General features: G+C 39.3%; 1 protein-coding gene across 2 annotated transcripts; it reads left to right on the plus strand.

Moving 5' to 3' along the window:
• The first annotated feature begins 5,643 nt into the window (after positions 1-5,643).
• On the plus strand, positions 5,644-23,863 carry olfml3a (olfactomedin-like 3a). Of its 2 annotated transcripts, XM_080899131.1 has the most exons (4): positions 5,644-5,756; positions 11,531-11,607; positions 19,012-19,324; positions 21,699-23,863. In XM_080899131.1, exons 1-4 carry the CDS (start codon positions 5,747-5,749, stop codon positions 22,481-22,483), a joined length of 1,185 nt encoding a protein of 394 aa, XP_080755257.1. In that variant the 5' UTR covers positions 5,644-5,746; the 3' UTR covers positions 22,484-23,863. The 2 variants fall into 2 exon arrangements, with proteins under 2 accessions (XP_080755257.1, XP_080755256.1); XM_080899130.1 differs by lacking the exons at positions 5,644-5,756; positions 11,531-11,607 and adding an exon at positions 14,872-15,211.
• The last annotated feature ends 196 nt before the right edge of the window (positions 23,864-24,059 follow it).

Genomic DNA, 24,059 nt, shown 5'->3' on the forward strand with positions numbered 1-24,059 from the left:
GATCTGTCTTAATACTGTACTTACCTGCTTAGTATATCAACATTTAACACATCCTGTCCAAACTGGCAATTAAAAGATCAACTTATTTATGGCATAATTTTATGAAGTCTTTTCAAAAGTAAACTTTTTGATCAGCTTACTATGAGGAAACATTGGAACCTTAAAAAAGAGGATGCACTGTGGAGCAGTCCTGTGCATTGTTAACCACATTTTAACTGGCTTTGAGAGGCAAAGTAAAATCCTCACAGTAATCGTCAAATGGACAGATTTTCAGAGGGTCAACACTAATATGCATCGAGCCGATCACTCAGTTCCAACAAGAAAAGACACAGGGGTTCAAAGGCAAGAAGAAGTATCAAAAAACTACCTTCTATTTTGCACCAAGAGAGTAGGAGATGCAAGCAGATCTCAGAAAGAAGCTTGTCTTCCCAGAAGAGATAGAAACAACCACATCTTGTGCTCTGGGAGGACATAAATTAAAGGAAACCAAGAATCAAGATCTAGCCAGAGGATGGCAAACAGCCTTATTTCCTATAGAAGTTGAAAGCGTCTCGGGGCCCAAATGACTGAACAAAGCCTTTGTGGAGCCATGGCAACAGAGAAGTTGGTGAGAGCTCTCAGGTAAAATCCTCCTGCAGGTGAAGGCTAACCTTGGCCTTGCTGCCTCTACTAAAGCGTGCAGGTTAAGGGGCTGAAGATGCTGAACATGAGGAGAGGTTACCGATATAATTTGCTATGCTGTTTAAGTGGGAATTCAAGAAGCAAGCTTAATTTTTTAAGCCCTGGAGGTTGCTGCTTGGCAGCTGCTTTACAGATTTTTACTAAAAAACGATACCACTACAGTAAATTAATGGGCTAGACGCTTACGCAGTGAGTTGAAACTTGCTAGAAAGCTCATATTACTGTAAACATTCGTCATCAGCATGAGCAAACTCTTCAAGGTTACTCTCTGATACATTTCTGCTGGAGTAACATGGATTAGAGCATTTTGTACCAAGGATCTGATAAAACTTTCAAGTCTTGTGGTATTTGTTACAGCAAAACAAACTTGTTTTCGCACATATAGTTTAGAACACACTGCTGGAGCCTTTTTGCTTGGCACTGATGGTAAGCTCATACTGTTCACGGTTGCTCAGCCAATATAATGCTGCTGCACAGAGCAGAGCAGAGTGAGGAGCAGTATGGCTAACAGCTGTGTGCTCCTGTCCAGGGACAACTGCCTGTGACGGCATTTCCTTGGATACTTGCTCACATACTGTGTCTTTATTTCCAGCGGTCAAGCTCCCATGCAGCTCCCACCATGGATAAATGCAGCTTTGTGAAGAGTTTTTTCCCCCTCGGAGCAGCTGTCTGCAGCCCCTCGAGTATTTGTCTGTGCAGCAAACCAAGCAAGTGCACGAAGGCTGTCAGGGTGGCAAGAAATGAACGTTCAAGTTGAGAGACAGTTTTCATTATAGCGTACAGTCAACTGTAGAGATCATGCTGAGGGGAAAAAACTGTAAAGAAGACCCTGTATAAAACAAATTAAAACTAGACACACCTGTGTACTGATTGTGTTTGACATGTGTACATAATGCATACCTCACCGAAATCTGGCTTTGCATACTTCACACACCTCAAACTGTTTCACAATTCCTGATAGTTGCATGACTCACCGATGCTCATGGGACCTTCCCAAAGTTAGTTTGTAATCGCTCTATATGTTGTAAATTTTCCAAGATTATGAAGCCAACAACACAAACACTGAGATCTGGCACTGCTTCAGCCTTTTACAGACAGAATTTTTGTGGAAAATATTTGTTTTCATAGCAAAAGACAAAGAGCAGATGGTAGGCACAAGCATACACAGGTACAGAAAAACTCTGCGTTGGCACAGAGGTTAACCTATGTTAGATGTATTGCAACTGACATGTAAATCACATTTAGTCTTAGATGGTGGTGGTGTGAGTTAAACTGAAAACAAACTGGGGTACCAATGATAGATATCAAGATAGACTTCAGAATTTACCTGACTCCAGAAATTCAAGAAAATGCCACCATAAAGTATAAATAAAAAAAGAAAAGACTGTCATTAATGTGTTTTCAGCTGACTTTATAAACCTTTTTAATACAATTTATGGACAAAAGTAGTTGGTGACTTACAACATTACACCTACAGGAGCTTGTCAGCCTTGGAAACCATGCCATGAAGCTCCTTGCACAGTTTTTGTGCTGATGTTAATGCCAGAGGAGTTTTGGAGCTCTACAGTTACTAAGTCAGCAGAGCATTGGTGACTTTTATGCACTGTGCCCCTCAGCACTCGGGGACTCAGTGTTATGTGGTTTTACATTGTGGCTGAGTCGCTTCCACCTTTGCAGTAACATGACTTACAGTTGATTGTGGAATATATAAATAGGGATGAAAATGACAGAGTGGTGGTGTCCTATCCAAACAGTGTCACGTTCAAATTCAGTGAGCTCCTCAGAATTACCCATTCTCTCACAGGTATTTGTAAAGGCAGAGGATCTGAAAACACCTGAACTCAAAGCTTAAGAAATGTGTCCCAAAGTCCACATATTGTCCATATATTTAAGAGTATTAAAGACTTTAATACCTTAATACTCAATTTTTAGTAACTTCTCGTGGAAACAATGCAGAATTCTAAAAAGTTCAGAAGATACTTAAATTACAAAAATTGATTTATACACACGATGAAGTTGCAACTCAGTCTCAGAAAAGTTTGAAATGATGATAAAAAAGGAATCTCTGTGCTTGTGTTCATGAACAAGAAATGTCAGAGACTTAATGCAAGTTAATGTGGGCTTGGGAGAGTTTAAGTCTGTCTTAAAGGAACGAGAGAACAGCTCTTTTACTCAGTGTGATTGTTTTTAATGTACTCTTAATTTGATCTGTTATTGTATATTTTACACATGTTTGTATGGGATATTGTATTTGTTTTAAATGTTATATACCTATGTGGTATGTGACTTTTGTTGCTATGATGCCAGGTCTCTCTTGGAAATGAGATTTTTAATCTCAATGAGATTTTTTCACCTGGATAAATAAAGGATTAATAAAATGTATTTTAGCAAGAATGATATTTTACACCAGTAGTGTCAAACATAAGGCCCGAGGGCGAGTATTGGCCTGGCAAAGACACCAATCTGGCCCACTTAATGTCTTTGGAAAATGTGAACGAGGTCAAAAATTTTGAACTTTTAACTGTATTTTTACACTGTTACAGCCTTTCCTACTGATAAAGACCTTCCCCACATCTGTTCATGCTACAACAAAGTAATTCATTAAAAGATAAGTAATTAAATGACAGAAAGTTACAGCTTTTTCACCACCTACTATAGAAACGTCTGTTTTTTTTGCAAAAAGGACATTTCTGTCAATTAGCATAGATTTGTGGTGACGGAAAATTTTTATTCACTACAGCAGCATTTCTTTGTCATGTCGAAAAACTGAGACGCACTGTTGAAATTACACTCCCCCCCCCCCCTCATATTGAGATATATCAGAGAATAAATGTGCAACTCTTTTATACTAACTTTGTAATTTCTCAAGTGGCCCACGATGCTGAATGAGTTTGACATCCCCGTTTCAGACAAAGTAGGGCATGTTACCCTGGCAACCACTGTATTTTAACTGAAGCCATGTTATTTTTTTTTAAACCTAACCATTATCGGGTGTAATGTTATTGAAAATACACCTACATACATTTTTCTGTGACTCATTACTGCACCATATTCAACAATCAGAGTAGTGAGTGAATTCAGTAGTGACTGTTATGTTGTTCCTTATTGAAGTTACAAAGATTCTTCGGTTATCTGATGGGCGTATCATCGAACCATCAAATGTGCATTTGCTACTCGCTACAATCAGCTGATTGGTGAAAGAAAATCATGGAGTGATTTAAAACTCTATGGAGTAACTTTTATTTGATTGTTTGTTTTACAGTGAACCTTAAATTGAATCTATATTAAACTTTACACTCTGGTTCTCGCACTTCTTATTCTTAAGTCTGACTTGTTTCATGTTTCTAATTAAAATTTAATTAACAATCAAAGTTTTGGTTGCTCTCCCTGATCATAGTTCAATTGGAGTTCTTCCTTCCCACCATTGCCAAGTGCTCTTCACAGGGAATTATCTGATTGTTTTTCCTCCAACATTGTGGTCTTTTCCTATTAAAATGAAGCGCCTCAAGGTGACTGTTGTCTTAAACTCAGCTGAATTTAATTCACTGCAAAATGATTTGAAATAATTGCATATTTGATACCGATCTTGGTCTGGTTAATTGAGCAAATTGTTTTATATGTTGCGCACTAGGGAAGAATGTCTCGACTTATACAGAAAATCATCTTCACTGATTTACTTTTTGAAATCTCTGGATCACTGCTTCAGCTGAGAAAAGAAAAGCCATGTGCAAATCTGTACTCTCTTTGAACCGAGCTCTCAGGTTCACAATCTGAGCAATCCGTGCCAGCGGGTTTGCAAACATCAAGGACTTCCCTGGCAGCTTCAGGATGAAAGCTTGGTTTTGGTGTAAAAAGCCCAATAAATATGTAATCTTTTAAGCAGTAAACATAAAATACAAAGCCTTCTAAGTTTTTCCCCTGGTTTTCTCTGTTCCTTTTCTTCAGTGACTTATTATTTCACTTATTTGGAAAAGAGCAGCGTACACTGTACGTCTCCAGTATTTTTTCCTTTGTTTACTCTCCTTTTCCCCTCCATCATTACTTTAACCTGTGTTTAATCACTTTCACCTGTGTTCAGTTGGCCCGTGTGCATATAGCCTCTTGTTATCTCGCTACGGCTTTCTGGGCCAGGCACGGGCACCTTATGAGTTACAGGGAGACACAGGCAGCATCTGACAAAATTACATTGTGTAATGAGAATGCTTTAGGTTGTCACAAAACCCCACGACACACTTGGACTTGCTTCTCTTGGGGATCACTGAACCTGGCTCTTCAAATGCTCCATAACTTGTTCTTTGAGGAAATACATTTTTGCAAGTTTGTGCTCACTAGTTACAAACCTGTGGGCATGGATTACAAAACTGTGGTTACCAATTAAGAATCTGAAAGTCTTAGAATGATTTACATTGCCCCCCCCCCCCCCCCCCCCCCCCCCCCCCCCCCAGCTGAACCTAGGCAATCTCCACAGATTTCTCAGTATCTCCTTTCAGTGTCCAAGAAAGTAACATCACTCCCTCTTCCAATAAAGTGAGAAACTCAGTTATAGAAAATCTTAGGCTACAGAGAAATGTGGCCTTAGCAGCTGAAATGCAGCAGATGAAGGTTTGAAGCCAGACAGGGGGAGTGTGCCACTAATAAGACCTTGACTATTACCTGGAGTGACAGCCAGAGAATGGGAGGAGAAGGGCTGGCTCCACACTGCTCAGTCAGCCAGAAAGCCCCCAAACGGCAGGGCTAACGCAGGTCAAGTGATTTGGCGCCTCCGGTGTATTAAAGCTATTTACAAGGGACTAAAGGCTTTACGTTGCCTCACCCATTTGGTCTGTGCTGTTATACGACCTGGCACCGGACTGCCGTGTTTCTCTGACCCTCTCAATCAATACGAAGGGGCAATAAAGAACGCTGCCTTTAGGGGGGTGTTTGCCTTTTTTGTTTTGTTGCAGAGGAAACAGGTTTTTATGGCCGGCTCCTGATTCCCGGTGTGAAGGCGAGCACACGGAGAGACGTGAGATTACACAAGATCATCGGCACTCTGTCATAAACACCGAGGCAGACGCACAAAAACATGCATCCAGGTATGCACTTATTCATGTTTATAAGCAAAGTTACCGCTCTTAGGTTTTGCAGTCTACTCAATTTTATGGTAACATTTATTTAAACCCAATTATTTGGAGTTCACAAGACCTCTGTGAATGGTGCAGTGAAGGTGGTGTTTATACAAATCATGAACTCCAAAAAACAAATCCCTGCTTTGATATAAATGTGCCTTCCGGTTGCAGACAAGTAGATTAAACATTTAAAATTGCTTTTCAATCATTTTAGTTTTGGGGACTTTAGATCAAAACCATACTGAACACTGAACTTTATCGCTTTAATAACTAATGCTTGTCTCCAGTTGTTTAATAATAAAAAATAATCAGGCCACATACAGAAAGTGATGCACTACTTTTTCATTGAAATCACTAAAACACATTCATCATTGGTATTTTGTTGTTATTATTTAATTAGACCTACTGAGTGACTGTGGGCACAAGTTAGCAGTTTTTTTCTAAAATGTCATATGTTTACATCTTACAATTTTAATGCTGATGTCCATTAAAATGTACTGTACAAAAAAACAGTGCCATTCCTCTTCATTTATGAAGATTTTACACATTTTTTACTTCTAGTGATCTTTAACTAATGAAACAAGTTAAATTATATTAAATCAGAGTTTGATATCAGACTTATTATTTTATACACTCACCAGTCACTTTATTATCAACTGCTCAATGTTTGTTCGCAAATATCTAATCAACCAATCACACAGCGATATGACAGCTGGGTGGCATCTACTTCCTCCCCCAACCCGCCACGATTCTATTTTTCCTGCAACATTCTGACGGGAGGGTCAGAATTTCGAACAAACAACATGAAAACATGGATCCATCCTGAGCTGTGTCAACGGTTCAGGCTGACACAAACCAGGTGGTGGTGGTTTGTTTGTATCCACAGCCTACATGATTTCTGACGGCTATTTAGGCCAGGAAAACCCATCATATCACAAAGCTCTGAGGTTTTTCAGCACCTTACTGAATTTGACACCTACCCAAATTGCTGATATCGTACCATTCCCCATTATTGTGTTCTGTTATCCCTACTAATGAGAAGTACCAACATAGCTGTGAAAAACACTTTGTGCCCATTAAATTGTTTTACAGAGCACTTACTCACTAACTGTTCATACCATTTGAGGCTCAAGCCTAAATCTCAGGAGGTACAAGTATAAGCACATTTACTCAAGTACTGAACTTCAATTCAATTCAGTTTTATTTATACAGGACCAAATTACAACAACAGTCATCTCATGGCACTTTATATTGTAAGGTAGATCCTACAATAATACATACAGAGAAAACACAACTATGAGCAAACACTTTGGCGACAGTGGGAAGGAAAAAATCCCCTTTAACAGGAAGAAACTTCCAGCAGCCCCAGGCTCAGGGAGGGGCGGGGCCATCTCCTGCAACTGGTTGGGGTGAGAGAATTTGTGCACAGTTTAAAGTTTATTGACTTTATTGTTTCACTATTACACTTTTTCCTGTTTTACACGCACTTCTACTCCATTGCATTTTAAGAGCCAAAGTATTGCAGTACTTTCAATTTGACAGCTGTATTTTAAAGCTACTTTAAGTTTAGAAGCTACACTACACTAAAAAAAAGGAAATAAGGCTTTTAAACACATTGACACATGACACATTCTAAGGAAGCATCAGATTCTCACAGGTTAGCTATGAACTTTCTGAACTCCTCAGATGTTTTTCTTTAAATAACTGCAATAAAATAAACAATGCAAGACCTAAGTAGAGTTGCTTTAAAAAAAATTTGCATATTTTTTCCCCTTCCATTAATCATCTTGCAGCCCCTCACATTTTATGTTGTCCCCCTTTGGAGGATGCCAGCACTGAGTATTGCAGTTTTTATTAGTAGCTTGAAACCTCCCAACTTCAACCACCTGCTGGTATTAATAAATGCACAAACACTCTCCTTACAAGTGTATTTTAGTGATGATAAGTTTAAACTTTTTAGGGAGCTAGCAGAGGCTTATCTGAATTCTTCTTCCATGACTAGCTTTTTCACATAAAGCCACATGGCGCCATCTTGTGGGCGACTTTGTAAATGATCCGTGCACAACAGAAGGGTTTCTTTGAAAAAGAAAAAAATACACTTGCCACAGGAAATTTCTCTCCACTTTCTTTTTAAATAAACTGAATCAGAAAGAGCCATCCTAAACAAACATTTGAGCAACAGTTAAAAGCTTTCATCATAGGACAGCCTTGAGCTAAAAGGTTATGAGAGTGCAATATGCCAGTGCTTAGTAGAACATAATGAATCCTGAATGATGTTTTGCCCTTTGATCACATCGCAGGCCTCAATGGCGCAATTAAGGCAGTAATTAATAATAGATTATAAGTCCACACTGAGTGGCAGGCAGCACAAGAAGCACGCTCAAATTGATTTAGCAAAATGGGAAAAAAAAGGGGCTAAAACTGTAATTACATCAATCAAAAAGTGTGATTAAACAAAACCTCTGGGGCATAGAAAGACACACACACACACACACACACACACACACACACACACACACACACACACACACACACACACACACACACACACACACACACACACAATTTTACAGCCGCTGGCCTGTTTGTGCCCTCGCCTGCCAGCTCCAGACAGGCAGTGTATTCCAGATTAGATCAAACTCCAGGTTGCCCATTTCGTTTCTAAAAGCAGCCATTCGGCACTTTGTTACCATGACGACACTCCCAGTCTGGTCTGCTGTCTGCCAGCATAAAAATAGACAAGAGGTTGTGGTTCAGTTCAGGACTTGCCGAGATGATCGCGGACAACAGACAATGAGGGGGAAACAGAGTATGATTAGACCACCGTCGTCAGGCTGCTGCAGCACTTGACACACCAACACATTAATCAAAGTTTGATGATGATGATGATGATGCGGCAACAAGCTGCAGCAACTTCGTGGTTTATTTTATGAAGTGTGCGCAAGACTCATGAATCATAGCTTGATCTGCTGTGGCAGGAGTTAACCAGGGGCAAAGTCAGAGGGGTGGGGGCAGTGGTGGTACTGGCCAACTCTAAAGGATCATCTTCAACTGGATATAAAAGATGGATCTCAAAAATGAAGCCAGTGTGGAAGCGGTGACTGCTGTGGTTGCAAACATAGTCATTATAAAACAATGGATGTACCCACTGTTCAGAGTAGTTCCATTATGAAACCCTAGTGTGAGCGTTATCGCTATCATCATCTTGATGTTTTGAAAGCGGACGTGATGTCTAAGAGTGGGTCTGACTGACAAACCAAGGACACTGCACACTCATTGGCTAATTACTTGTGATTGACAAGTCGTTAGCTGATGATCATATGCTAAATAATCCTTCCCTTTGACTCTAATAATGACCATGTTTACATAATGAACTTCATATTCTACTCAATGAGACTTGAAACTAGTGATTGGATGATAGATTAGTGATTAAAAAATCAGAATAGGGTTTATTGAGGTCACAGAACAAGGGAGCCGGGGGCTGTTTTCTCTTAGATTTCCAGTCTCTTGCCCTCCTGCAGTTTTAAGCCTCTTTACCTTTCAGATGCATCCATCTTTTACCAAAAGTAGGGCTGTTGTAGAAGACTATGGGAACATGTCCTTGTGCTCCCTTGATCCATGCACTCAGTATCCTCCTTCCTGATGGGTTTATGGACTCAGCCGTGATTTTCAAGTCTTACTGAATACGACATGTTTATTTTGTACATTATGGTCCTCATTAGTCACCATTGGGCAGCATTACAAAGTAAGTTCAGCATACCCAGTATATCTTTTGCTTATCTGGCTTAATTTACCATAACATCAGTAATCAGGCTAAGCACTCACATGAAAGGGGTTATAAACTCAAAAAGATAAGATTTTTGCAGTTTGTTGCCAGTCACAAACATGGACACGTCTGCTGACAGCAGAAAAAAAATCTCTTTCAAATGAAGAGAAGACTGTAATACTAACAATATGAAAAGGTTAAAACACATAAAACAGGTTTAAAACAGCACATTTGCTGCAGCCAATGCAGCGATGTGAGACAGGCAGAGTAGCCTGGAAGACTGGAACAGCGCTCTGTAAATTAAATCAGTTTAAAACCAGAGAGAAAAGCTGGTACGAAAAACAAAAAGGATACAGTGTGTCATTAACCACAAGAAGATCTGACTGCAGCTCCATTTTCATTTATAATTTAGACTTAAATTATAAATGGATGTGTCATTGTGATGAAGATATGGTGTTTAAGGTCAGATGTAACCCTGCTGGACTGAGGGCATATAAAGAATAAATAAAAATGTCATTCAAACCATTAAGTAGGCTGACTTGCAAATTTTATATAAGGTCAACAAGTAGCAAGGCTTAGGTACCTTTAGCCAGGATTATATATCTATTTTAAGGCTTATACAATTATAAAAATTGATTTAAACTTGGAGAGGGGAATGAGACAGGCTTAAGATAAAGCAGAACATTTATTTGCTAACTTTATTTAATCAGGAAGTAACATTGAAACCAAATCTCTTTGAAGCCATATAACTCAAAGCATCTAATAAAGGCATAAACAGTATAAAATACAGACTCTACATCATAATATATAATATAAAAATAGCCTTAACATAAAACATTAATGACTTCTAAGATGAAACACTGACAGGTCACTGTGGTTCCCTGGTCATGAACCCAGCGTTTTTGTTTCTTGTTTATTTATATTTTGCTTGGTGTATTTTATTATATCTTCCAGAAGTCTGTTTGAGACCTACATTTTAGGTTCTCTTTGGATTGGATTTCTGGATGTCTTAGTTTCATATACTGTGGTGTTGCCTGCCTAAGATCTGTGTTATCTCACTATTTCCACTGTGTCCTCTGATTTTTGTATTCCCTGGCTTGCTCCAACCATCTGCCAGATTCTTCCAGACAGTTAACTATGACAGTTTTTAAATTTAACAATAAATATAGGCATGTTTGGGTCTTTCTGTGAGTTATTCCATGCATAGTAAGAAAATTCAGATTCCCCACATCTCTGACAACCTGGGAACATCGTAAAGCAACCATTTAGATAGCATAGCTAACACCTAACACTACAAAGAGCAGAGAGATGCAACACAGCTAAAACGAGACATAAATGGACTGCAAAAAGATGTTTTAAATGTGTCTTTTTCATATACTGTGGGATCTCATAACCCCTTATGTGACCCCACCTCTGCATTCGTACATTTCTAAACTCAGCTTTGGGGTCAAAGGTTGTATGTTAGAGTCATGCGTGGATGCTCCTGCAGTGAAAATAATCTGTTTGCCCACATCAGAGAAATGCAATCTCGTTCAAAGGTGCAATGCAGCGTTATTGACTAATCACAGCTGTCAGGCTGGGAACAGAGCTCCACTCTCAAACCAATAAGTTAGATCATCCCAGGGGACCAGTGAAGCCATAAATGTCTAAATCTTGCTTAATGGAGCAAATGCACCAATACAAACTTTTTTCTTTTTCCCTTTCTTTTTTTTCTTTGTAACTTAACTTTCCATCTGCCGGCACAGTCTGTTTTAATGTCCTCTGCTTTTTCCTCTTTTTATGCTTTTGTGTGGTTCTGTTCTTTTGCATATTCCACTTATTTTGTTACTAAGCCTGTCGCTATAGGTCATACCAGAGCAGCATTTTGTGTTTCTTAGATAAACTACTTATATCGCACTTCTTTTAGAAACAGCATTCCATTTCTGAGTCAGACTCTGCTCCATGTTGACATGATTGCATCACATAATGTCTGCAGATTTGTCAGCTGCAAACTCATGCTGTGACTCTCCACTCCAACCGCATCCCCAAGATGTCCCACTGACTTCAGATCTGGTGAGTTGTGAGCCATGTTCATGAAACCAGTTTGACTTTTGCTTTATGGCTTGGTGCATTATCCTTGCTTGAAGATGGTAAGCCGGCCACACAGTCAGCAACAATACTAAAAAAAACACTGGCATTCACACTGTGACCGTCAGTAATAAGAGGACCAAAATGTGCCAAAACAACATTCCCAACAATATTCAGCCTGGACTGTTGAAACAAAGCCAGGCTGGTCAGTGGACTCATGCTGCTCATGCCAAATTCTGATCATCTGCAGCCTCAGTGAAATAAATTGAGATTCATCCGACGTTTTTTCCTGTCTTCAAATCTCCAGTTTTACTGATCCTGTGCCCACTGCAGGCTTGGATTTCTGTTCTTGGCTGACACAGCCTTCTGCTGTTGTAGTCCATCTGCCTCAATGTGTTGTTTCACTCTGAGTTGCTTTTCTGCTCACCAGGGCTGCACAGAGTGGTTACCGAGTTACCATAGTCTCTCTGTTGGCTCCAAACACTCATTTAACTCTAGAGACTGTTGTGAAAATCCCAGCAGATCAGCAGTGTTTAAACCAGCCTGTCTGGCACCGCCAATTACGCCACAGTCACCGAGCTCACATTTTTTCCCGTTCTGATGTTTGATGTGAGCATTAACCGGAGCACCTGACCTGTGTGTGCGAGATTTTATCCATTGTAGTACCGCCGCATTCTAATCTGACTGGATAATCACATGATTATCCAGGTGTGCAGGTGTTAGCCAAGCTGTATTTTTTTGGCTTTTTTCACAGCAGATGTTTCATAGCAGGGGAAGCACAGGTGTAACCGATTGCACCGAAAAACAACTGTGCTGTGTAGTTGAGGTAATTACAGGGTCGTGGTATTGTTCATGCTGGTTCACTGTCATGGCTTACTGGGATGTTTGTTGGAAATGAGCCATCGCTACCAAATCTGTTCCTGCTATGACAGTCCAAAAGTCTGCTATGTACTGAAAAGGCTTCAATTAAAATATGGTGATGTGGTCATGTTTTCGCACATGCTGTAATTATGATTAATGATGGAGAAATATACGTGCAGCGTATTTCATAATGTAACAGCACATATGCAGCATCACAATCAACAGATGTCCATGGGCAATGTTTCTGGGCTAAATCTGGCTGAGTGAGAAAAGTCTTTTGTTTTCAGACTGTTATAAAATATCTTTTTTAATTTTCTCTCAAACATTTGAAGAGGCTGAATGTTGGAGAGCTTAATCATGCAGGAGGGGCTAAGTGTACAACAATAGAAACCAAATGAGGCGCTTTGGGCATTTGACGCCTCCAAAATGTCAGGTTTTGGATATGTTATAGATGGAAGGATGTGCTGCAGATATTACATGTCTAGGCTTGGGAACACCTCAGTATCCCAGCAGGAGGAGGAAGTGACTGCTGCCTCTGATACCTGGACTTAGATAAGCAACAGAAAATGGATAAATACCAATTTATGATTTCTGCTGTTTAGTGCAAAACATGCCTAAATGGTACACAGCCATTATCAGATCAGTTGGGTGTGTTGTGGCCTGCTAATAGTACTGATTTCTGACTAGTTATTACTGATACTCATGTTTTCTAGTTCTGACTTCATATATTGGCACTAATCCTTCTTGTACTTCCTTTCAGTTTGGTAATATTATTTCATTTTCATTTCTGTCTTGAGTTTATCATTCCAGTCTCCCCAGTGTCAATTTGTATTGTGTTCAGTTTGAGTTTTCTTGTCTTTGTATTTCGTCTGCTGGTCTTATTTTCTGTTTTACTTGGGTTAATCAGTTCCCATCCCTGCGACTGTCTTGATTGTTCTCATTTCCTCCCCAGCTGTCTTGCCTAATCTACCCTTTGTGTATAAATAGTCCTGTCTTCCCCTTATTCTTGGTCACTAGTGTGCCATGTCTGTGCTCCTTGTGGGTAGCTGGAATTAGTTTTTGTTTTTTTCATCAGCATAAAAAATATGATTAATTTTTCTGTCTTTTTCCTCTTTTTAAAACCTGTTTTAGTTTCCAAGTCTCTGTGCTCTTCACTCTGAAGGAGGCTTTATTATTCTCAAGGCAAAATTTCACTTGCAGTCAGTGTAGCTACAGGTGATCTAGACATCCAAGACAAATGCAGCCATTGTTACCAAAATTACTGTTATTATTTTAGAATATTGACATTTTAATCACTGTAATGTGAAAGATTCTTTTTTTAAACTTTCCCCTTTTCAACAAAATGTATGAATTGAATGTTTGAATGTCTGTCAAAGTTTTCATTTTATGGGCAAGTTTATGCTTGGTGGGAGGAATGCTGTGCATGAGTATCATGTCGTATAAGTGATGATGACTGATGATTACTACCACTAAAGTAATCCATTGCATTACAGTTTTACCAGTGGACAAAAATAATGTGGTAGAGTTTGTTTGCAAAGAAACAAACACTCTGCTTTTACCTTCTTGCACATGTTGGTTGGATATGCAGCTGGAGCAGCTGGATAGTGTAGTGGTAAGACTACACACCTTTGGAGCGGGAGTTGCAAGTTGCAAGTGATTCCCACCCGGTATCCAGTGAGAGTCCTAGCTAGGCCCCTGTGCTAAAACCAAGCCCAGGAATGGCATGGCTACGTCTGCAGCCTGTCCGCAGCTCGGACATAGAGCATTTCACTACATGTACCCTGTATGATTTGTTGGTTATATTTCATTAGTCCTATTTACTTCCTGAGTTTATTTACCTTTTGTTGCCACACAGTTTCCTGATACCGAGTCTCTCCAGGTACAGTCATCTCCAGTAATGTGTGTTAGAGTCACAGCTTGAGCTTAAATCTAGCTTTGTGCCATTTCTGAGCTGTAGCATTGGCATCTTTGTCTCTCTCAACACAGCTCACAGTTGCTTCTTCAAAATGCTAAGAAGATCATCTTAGCAGCAACAGAAAGTTAATATCACCCAACAGGGGATTGGATTGGCTGATTCCATTATTCAGCTGCATGTCAAGTAGTTGCAGGAGACAGAAACCTTAAAGGTGTCAGAAACTGAAAAAGAAGCTAAAAGCTGTTTACTGAGTGCTAAACTTACAAAGTATGATAAAGTTTCTTTGAGTAAAAAAGTAATCGGAGTAGAGCGGCACTTGTATCGAGTTCTGTTTGTTCTGTATTCCTTACATGTCTCCGGGAGTGTGTACAACAAGTACAAAGTGAGTGCAGCACATTCACTTTTTTTGGGATAGAGAGGGGTAAGAGGCACAAGGCTCCTCCCTGAGAGTTTGTGAAAACATTCCAGCAAAGTGAGAGCGGTCAAATAATCGGAAACTCTCCGAGTGGCCTCTTACTCTTTCTATGCCTCTCACCTTTTTGCATGTGCAGCTGAAACTTATTCTTCTACTGCACGCCACATATGAGCGTTGATGGGTTGTTTGACACTAAGGACAACTCTGCAGAGGCAAACATCAACCCAAAGAATCCTCTAAAACTTGGAGAAAGAAAGAAACTCAGCTGTTCCATTGATCGGCTTACAATGAAGCTGCTGTTTGCCCTCCTCATTTCCACTGCCTGGACTTTCACTGGTGCCCAGTATTACTACCAGGGGCTGATGGATTATCTGGAGAACAGATTGTTGGCTATTGAGGTAAGAATCGACTGTCCTTTAAGTGACTTATGCTTTAAATGGCAGCTCAGATCTCTGTGTAGTCATAAAAACATCATAAACAACAGTTGACTGCCTCCTCCTCTTTTTTTGATTTGAATTTAATGCCTTTCCTAATGCAAAGCAATTAATGCGATGTCTGCCCAGCTCATCAGCTCTACAGCAGCCTTCGGGGGGAACATCATTTGATGCATGCAGCCCTCTCCTTCTCTGTCCAACAATATTACATTTTCTTCAGGGTTTAAGATAGTGACACACCAGTAATGAGTACAAGCCCAACCTTTGTGGCTGTGGCATCAAACATCCCAACAGCCTAACCGAGAAATGTGTTCTTCAGAGGTAGAATGAAGCTGCAGTAAACAAAGAGCCTCGAGGAAAGAATCGAATTACCGAGTGTTCAGTATTGTTTTTCTTTAAAGTGGCTCTCATGAGGCTACATGTTATATCAATGTCATGAAAGTTTGTGCAAGTCAAACACTTATGTTGACTTGAGGATTAAATATCTGCTCACCTAAGGGAGTAATTTAAATAATTCCTTTATTCTTTCGGTTTACATTTACAGAGTCAAACTGTGTGGCTCCGTTGCAACGATGTCATCCTTAAAACTGTTATAAGCGTGAAATAAATACATTTAAAATTAAATCCCACTCACTTCCCCCCTGTGGTCTCAATTCCAATATACTGGCTCAACCTTTGCATTGATATGAACACGGCAATTCATCAGCAAGCTTTCATTGAACTTTCCTTTCCATTTGTCCACAGGCTCACAGCAATGTAAAGGAGGAAGGAGGCAGGGGAGCTATCAGTTATTACATCTCAGTCTAAATAATTCACCTGTCACTCTCACTGTGTCAGTCATGTGCTGAGAAATACAGTGCTCCTTTCTATTTAGTTTAGGCGATAATTGATTGATTGAAACAGGGAAATCTTACCCTCCCACAGTGTTTATAGTTGGAAACACGACTGAGTCTTCGGCTGTAAATGCATTATCCTTACCAATGTGAAAAATACTAATATACTAGTTTCTAAAGTTTACTTGCTTACATTCACCAGCCACTTTTTTAGTCCTCCACGGCCGCTATACCCTCTACAAAATGCCTTGTGTAGATTAGTCAGTGAAGCAGACTGATCAGCCATCTATCCTCTTATCTATCCTCATACATCCTCTATACAAGGGCGTAACCATCGCTATCCTTGCATCTGTCCATTACCAGCCATTTCCCACTCAAGTTTCTTTGTTTCTTTTCCTTCTGACCAGATGCAGCTTTCTGCACCATCGTTTCATCGTCCAGCTCATAAACACACCACACTGTGTTTATGAGCTGAAAGAAACAATTTCCTTGTTACTGAAACCAATTCTAAAGATCGATTTCACTAACTCATCTACACTCATTCTCCACTTTATTCTCAAAGTGATTAATAACACATTTCTTCTTAATGTGGCACGAACACAAAGTGCTGGAAACATTCCTCTGAGAATTTAGTCCATATTGACATGCTACTGACATCTGTCCAGCACATCCCTGAGGCGTACTGTTGGATTGAGATCTGGTGACTATGGAGGCCATTTGAGTACAGTGTACTTATTGTCATGTTCAAGAAACCAGTTTGAGATTATTCGAGTTTGAGACATGGTGTGTTATCCTGCTGGAATGAGTCATCAGAGGATGGATACACTGATCATAAAGGCATAGGGTGGTCAGCAACAATACTCAGGTAGGCTGTGGCATTTAAAGAACTTGTATTAAGGGGTGTAAGTGTGCCAAGAAGATATCCTCCAGACCATTATCTATGCTTTCACATTATTCTTGCCACATTTGCAGCAGAACTTGAGACTCATCTGACAAGGCAAAACTTTTCCAAGCTGCCATTCAATTTTTGGTGTCAGTTGCAGCTGACTGTCCTCGTACTTCTTTCTTGCTTGGGGTTTGTTGTAGATGAACATTAGAACCAGGTATATACCTCAACTCATTATTCATCTGTCAGCTTGCTGTCAGTTATAACTGTAGAAATGCACAGATGTTGCGATAAAGGAACCATTCATTTACTGGTATCTTCCATTATTTACAGTCTCAAGTGTGATGAATTCGATAGCTCACTGTAAGCAAGCCTTAGGTTTATGATTGTAACGGTTCATAAGTATTCTGCGTAGCAATTTAATACTATCTGTTTAATTGTGCCTTTTATTGAGGCAGTGTTATTTAGTTCCATTTTAAGCTTAAAATAGTCAACATGCTAACTTTACTTATACCAAAGATGGACATTTAGGTTATAAACCTGAGACTTGCCTGAACTCAGTGGAGTGTTCCCAGTTTTGGTCTCTGACTGGTGAACCACAATGAGAAATGTCATGCTGGTAGGATACATATTGGGCTTTTGTAGACTAATTAGGGGGATTGAAAATTGAAATTACATATACAAAGACTCTATTCAAGTAACTAGCCATTACAAAGCAACGTGGCAAATGGAGAAAAATAGAGCCAGATCTGCAGCAGCTAGAAGATCAAGATAAAGGTGGCACAGAGGACATGAGCCTGCAGGCTGAATGTGGTTTGAATGGTCATTTTATTTGTATTCTTTCACCGATTTAACCCTTTGTGTTCAATATGTAACCAAAATTACAAAACAATACGGCATTTTAAACCCATACACAAAAAAACAAAAACATGGTTACTTGCGTTTCCTTAAAAAGTCCTACCACTTCTTCAATGGGAAAAATAATAAAAACCCTTAAGAGTTTAAGGTGAGTGACTAAATTATTTTAGCGATCTTGCCAGTCAAACCCACATCGGGAGCAAAAATTATAAATGTATTCTTTCCGAAAATGAAATCAATCTTATTTTTCCTGGCATTTATTTCCTGCAAGTTACTCTTCAAAGATCATTTATCTTGTGTAACACTTCCACAACTTCAAATCAAATCGCAAGAAATTTTACTTTCAAAGCCAAAATCTCTTCCTCCTACATCTCTTCTATAGATGCAGTTGTGTGTCCAATTTGCATTCAATCTGCAGCAGGTTGCATCCACATACAATAAAAAAACTCCACCAGAATAAATCACAAAATGACAATGCTATATACTTCAGAAAACAATAGGCCAGAAAAAAATGTTTCACTGATTAAGTTCTAATTGAATTTTATTATTCGATTTAAATTTAATTAACTGCACAGCCCTACAAAACACTAGAAGAAAACTGCATAAAGTGATTTGCAAATGAAACCCACAGATCTCTTCCACCATGCTTTTATTCTGAAGGTATTTTCTTAAACTTCCACTCCATAACAGCACAAAGAGTTTGTTATCAAACCTGTCCAAATGTTGACTGGTTTTCAAAGGGCACCAAGGAAGAATTGGCTCTAACAATACAGTCCTGGGCACAGATACTGTGTTGGTATAAAATAAGTAACAGTAGCACTCAAAATAACTGGGATTAATTTTCTAGATGAAATGAATGTTTGCAAAGATACTATAAAGATGGACAACATCAAAGCTTCCTGGAATTAAAACCAAAGCATCAAAGAAATTTACTCTGAAACCACACAGAGTGAGATTGGTCATCAAACAGACTCAAAATTTTACATCAGCAGCAGAAAATGGACAGGATACATTGTTTATACTGTTTTCATGGCAGGAATTTTATTTTGTATCAAACTGATGACCTCAGCGTTTGCTACAGTGTAAACACAGTTTTTTTCCTTGTCATCTGGTTTGAATAAAAAAGAGACAAAAACACATATTCCAGTACATTTTTACACTTGTGTTGCTTTCTGCACGTCTGACAGGACCGCATGCAGCTGTGGCATGAGCAATCCCATCGGTACCACACAGAGATGAAGGATTTCAAAAAGCTGACTGCCGAAGCCATGGATGGACTAAAGAATCACCACAGCATGCTCTTCAAAGACTTGGAAGGAGCAGCTGCTCGAGTGGACCGAGTGGAACAAGAGATGGATTACGTGGAAACCCAGATGTCCCCTCGGGCCTGCACGAACAGGGCAGATAAGGTAGTGGAGCAGGAGGCCTGGGAGATGGAGGAAAGCAGAGGTGAGGAAGAGGAAGAAGAAGAGTGGGAGGAGCTGCAGTCTAGAGTCTCTGGTGAGCTGCGGGGTACACATACATCTCAGCAAAAATGTCTTCTTCAGGTCTTTGATCTTTTATTTTAATTCACAGTGAAGGAATGACACAGTCAGATCCTTTGGGATGTATATATTTAGAGCTACACATCTACAGGACCGGGTTCCACACCATTCCTTCTGCAGAGAGAGTCTCGGAAGAGCCATGCCTCTGGAAAATGGGAAACAAACACGGCACTGTTACAAGTCATTTAGCAGAGTGCTTTGAGTCACTGTGCAGTCATGTTTTCCAGTAGAATTCTGGCTTTATGCAACTCATTTATTTCCGCAGAGCTACTCCCCTGTTTGCACTGTTTGAGCGCAGCGTTTGTCATTATAATCATCACGTCCCAAGGCGAACTGCTGCAAACGGTGCTGCAATACAACTGCTGCACTGAGTCATTAACTCAGGTAATACTAGCTTGGTTGAAACATGATGTAAAAAGTTGTGAAATCAGTTTTTAATTCCTACTCCACGTTGGCAGATTTAAGTGAATGTGGCACATTAAGCCGAAGATGTATAATTTTTGAACTTAAATGGTTCCAAAAACTAAAATCCCCCAATGATAGATCATTAAATTGCTTTGGTGCCATTTACTCTCCTTGCAAGGCAAATGAAAAAAGTATTGATTTCTTTATTTTACTGGCTGACTTTACAAGCCAATCAATAACACATTAATTCAAGGATTAGGCTGTAATATCATAAACCCATTGCTTAGGCTCATAATGATGGTCATACACAGTATTCTCAAAATCAAAATAAAGTCTATGATTGAACAACAGCCTTCTATATTAGCTTTTGTGTGCAATCTATTCATGGAGGGAAGGACAGAAAGTGACCTGAGGTCAGTGACATTATTCTCATGTTCGCCGGAATGATCTCTGCACACAGTTCTCCATTGTGAACGTCTGTGAAGTGACCCAGAATGAACTTTACTGCATTGTAGAGACCCAGTTCAGCTTCTGCAAGCACAATGCTGGCATACATGCCATTGGGGCTTCCGTTTTGTGTATATTTTGGCAAAAGAACGATATTAGTCTTCTTTCTCTTCATTCTGCCCTTGTGCTGCACTCATATGAGTCTGAGCCCAATTCCCCGACTGGTTTGAATTTGCCTTTAATTTAGAGAGCCAGATAGAAATGACCACAGGCTGCTGGGTGAAAGGCTGCAAATACACATTTTAGTTGAAGAGTTGCACTTTACTGAAACATGCTAATGAAACTAAATAGGAAAAATATGTTTAAATTATGTTTTTATTAATTCCACTGTTTTTTTTTGTTTTTTTTTACATTTCTATATATTTATACAATTCTATAATGTCTGTTTTGACATGAGGTTTAGAATATAGATGCAACTCTTTCCAGTTTTCCAGTTTGGTCTGTTTTATTTCCCTTTAACCAGGTAATCAGTCACATGGATTACAGTAAGAAAAGCAATTACACTACACAGACAATGGCACATTAATGAGGGTCGATTAAAAAAATAGCTCAAACTTACATCCAGCAGCTCTCTTGTGAAACAAATGGACTAAGCGAACTTGTGATTTTCATGTTACAGTCTCAGTGTTTCTTGGAGCAACTGAATAAAAGCGTTGTTCTGGTGGCAGACAACGCAGACATGCCATGTAAAAGTATAAACAGTCTATGTTGTAGGCTCTGCATAGATTCATGTATAAGGCTAAGTAATCTTATAATCAGTCTATGCTGTTAACAGAGTGACAGTGACAATAATGTTGTTGTCACAGGTGTAATTTATGGAGGTGTTATCACTACATTTTTAGTTTACAGCTTTTGTTATTTTGTTATTGCTTTTGCTATTATTATTATTATTATTTGTTTTTTTAAATGAAACTATCAGAGGGTATTTTTTTCTGTGGTAGTAAAATTGTAGAGGAACAGTATGATGGGCACTGCAGTAAAGGTTATTAAATGTTATATTTTGTATTAGGTACTTTTTATCTGAAATGATATTTCAGATAACCTGAGATAGTTACAGCTTATCATATAAACATTTCAGGTTTCTGGCATTTTCAAACAGGAGGTTTGTTGTTGCTTTTTCCTTCCTTCTAGAGGAAATTTTGGGGGTTTGTTGGGCAGGTCTGGGATATTTACTGGAAATGGAAATGACCTGCAGCACTAACAAAAATAATGTCTGGTATTATTAACTGACTGGCAAATATGATCTGCAACTGGAGCAGCTGACTAGATGGATGTACTGGTCAGTTAAAAATATATGTACATAATTTAAAGTATATGCAGTATATGAATAGTCCATTAATTTAAAATAAGTGAACATAACCAGTGGCTCTTTCCACTTCACCAATATCCTCTTCTGTGTGTTTTTTCTCTCGCTACAGACTGTGTGGAAATAATTTCTGGCATCCGATCAGTGAAAATCATGAAACGAGTGGGCAGTCCCAAGGGCATGTGGACCAGAGACCCGAGATCCTCCAAGGTTTACATTTTTAATGGCACATCAGGAAACACCATCTACCAATTCAAATCTGTACTTGACTTTTCACGCTCCCTGGGAGTCACAGGCAGCAGAAGCATCAGGCTTCCCTCTGAATGGAGCGGCCCTGGTAGCGCTGTTTACAATGGCTATTTGTATTACATAAAGCAGGAGGCTGAAGCAGATATGCAGGTGGTTAAATATGACCTTCTGAGTGGCTCAGTGACAGAAACTGCCATGTTCCCTGTGGAGGGCCGTGCCACTGTGTACAACCTCAATCCAGAGACTGTTGCAGACCTTGCAGCAGATGATGGGGGTCTCTGGCTCTTGTATGCCCCCAGTGACAGTGAACCAACCATCAGCCTTGCAAAGATGGACGCTGCCACTCTTGATATAGAGCAAATCTGGGACACTCGATGCCCGCGGGAAAATGCAGAGGCGGCTTTTGTAGTGTGCGGGACTGTCTATGTCGTTTACAACACCCGTCTGGCCAGTCGCTCGCGGGTTCAGTGTGTCTTTGACGTCAACGACATGGTGCTCAGTGAAGAGGCTCCACTCATCTACTTCCCCAGGAGGTACGGGGCCCACGCTAGTCTGAAATACAACCCTGAGGAGAAGCAGCTTTACGGCTGGGATGACGGCTACCAAATTATTTATAGACTGACCATGAAGAGGAAACTCCTGGCTTGACAGCAGAGAAGTGGTGTCATATTTTCAAAGACATATAAAAAATAGTAACAGGGAATTTATATAACCTATCCACCTTTTCCCTATTCATGTGATACTTTGTTTCTGCAATAGTTAAACCACATAACATCCCTTTCTTCTCAGAAGGGTTCTTTTTAAATTATAGCCTTTTTACACTTTGACTAGAAAGCTAAGATTTGCATAAATTTTGATTTTTGTCTCATTTCTAAAGTGTGTTTTTAAATAAATATGAATGTTTTCACAGAAAATAAATGATAAGATGACATGCTAATTACTGGCCTTTGGCTGTGGTTTCACATTTTAACTGAAAGGAAGGTTATCTGAACAATTAAAGAGTGCACCTTTGAAGTAAACGGAACAAAAACTTCTGTCCCCACCAAGAGAACCTATTCCTCTTATAAGTGTGGTGTCTGGTCTTACTATCAAGTCAACAACTTAGAATTTCTAACTGTCTTCGAGATGCGTTGGAAATGACTGTGTGAACTTCTGCAAAAACAAAATAAAAGGAGGTCCAGTGTAACCTCTACCAGGCAAAGCTGACACATTTTTAAGGAATCCACACAAATGACATTTTTAATAGTTTTCATCATATTTCTGTGTGCATAAAATCTAAGCTGAGACATGTAATACCTTCAGTGTGTCCTGGGTGTATTCTGGGGGCTCATACCTGGAACAGCTTATTTAGGAGTTGCCCAGGAGGCATCCCACCCAGTCAGATACCAAAACCGCCTCAGCTTCACAGAGATGATTCATATCATGAAGAATATCATCTACCGCTGCCATTTCCAGTTTAATAAAACATACAGATTCAGCAAGCGCAGGCTTCACAATCTTTGTCAGGGTAATGAGAAACTAGTTCATCAGTTGTTTTGCTAATAAACACCTTAATCTTCATCGATATATTTAATCCCCAATTGATGTCATACAGTGCTGAAGACTTTTAATTCAACTTGGATTTCTTTAAATTCTTCTATTGGCATGCCTGTTTTTTTCTGAGCTCAATGCTTTACTTTTGATTTTTATATTTTAATATTTTAATCAAATTTGCCATTAACACATAGTTTTATGTGCAGTGAGGTAATACTGTTATTTGATTGTAAAGAAATTCCTCTGTCACTGGTCATTGCCAATTCGTGGTAAATATGATGATCACTGTATTAATTTATTACTCGTCCTCACCAGAAAAATGAAGATGTCCAGCAAGATGCAGGAGACTGTCAACATACATAAAAAAATAATAGACCAGTGAGACTCTAATCTTGTCATTTTGCATTAAACAGTAGAACATTGAGGGATTTTTTAAATTTGTTTTTTTGTTGTCTGTGCGCCTTTCTGTCACCAGTTTTTTAATAAAATTAGAAGTTCTTAGGTAGCCCATTCTTCTGTTTGTGATGTTTGCTGGTGGCTGGAAAGCAGCTAATATGTGAATTAATATCTGGTGGTAATTTTGACTTACACCCAAAATAGAAATAAAAAGTTTAAGACAGGCAGTAGTGTTATAATCTGTCTGATGTTCAGAAATACAATCTAATGCTGATGTCGAACTGAACCATTTTAT

This window comes from Rhamphochromis sp. 'chilingali' (genome assembly GCF_963969265.1).
Source record: "Rhamphochromis sp. 'chilingali' genome assembly, chromosome: 12".
Classification (NCBI taxonomy): domain Eukaryota; kingdom Metazoa; phylum Chordata; class Actinopteri; order Cichliformes; family Cichlidae; genus Rhamphochromis; species Rhamphochromis sp. 'chilingali'.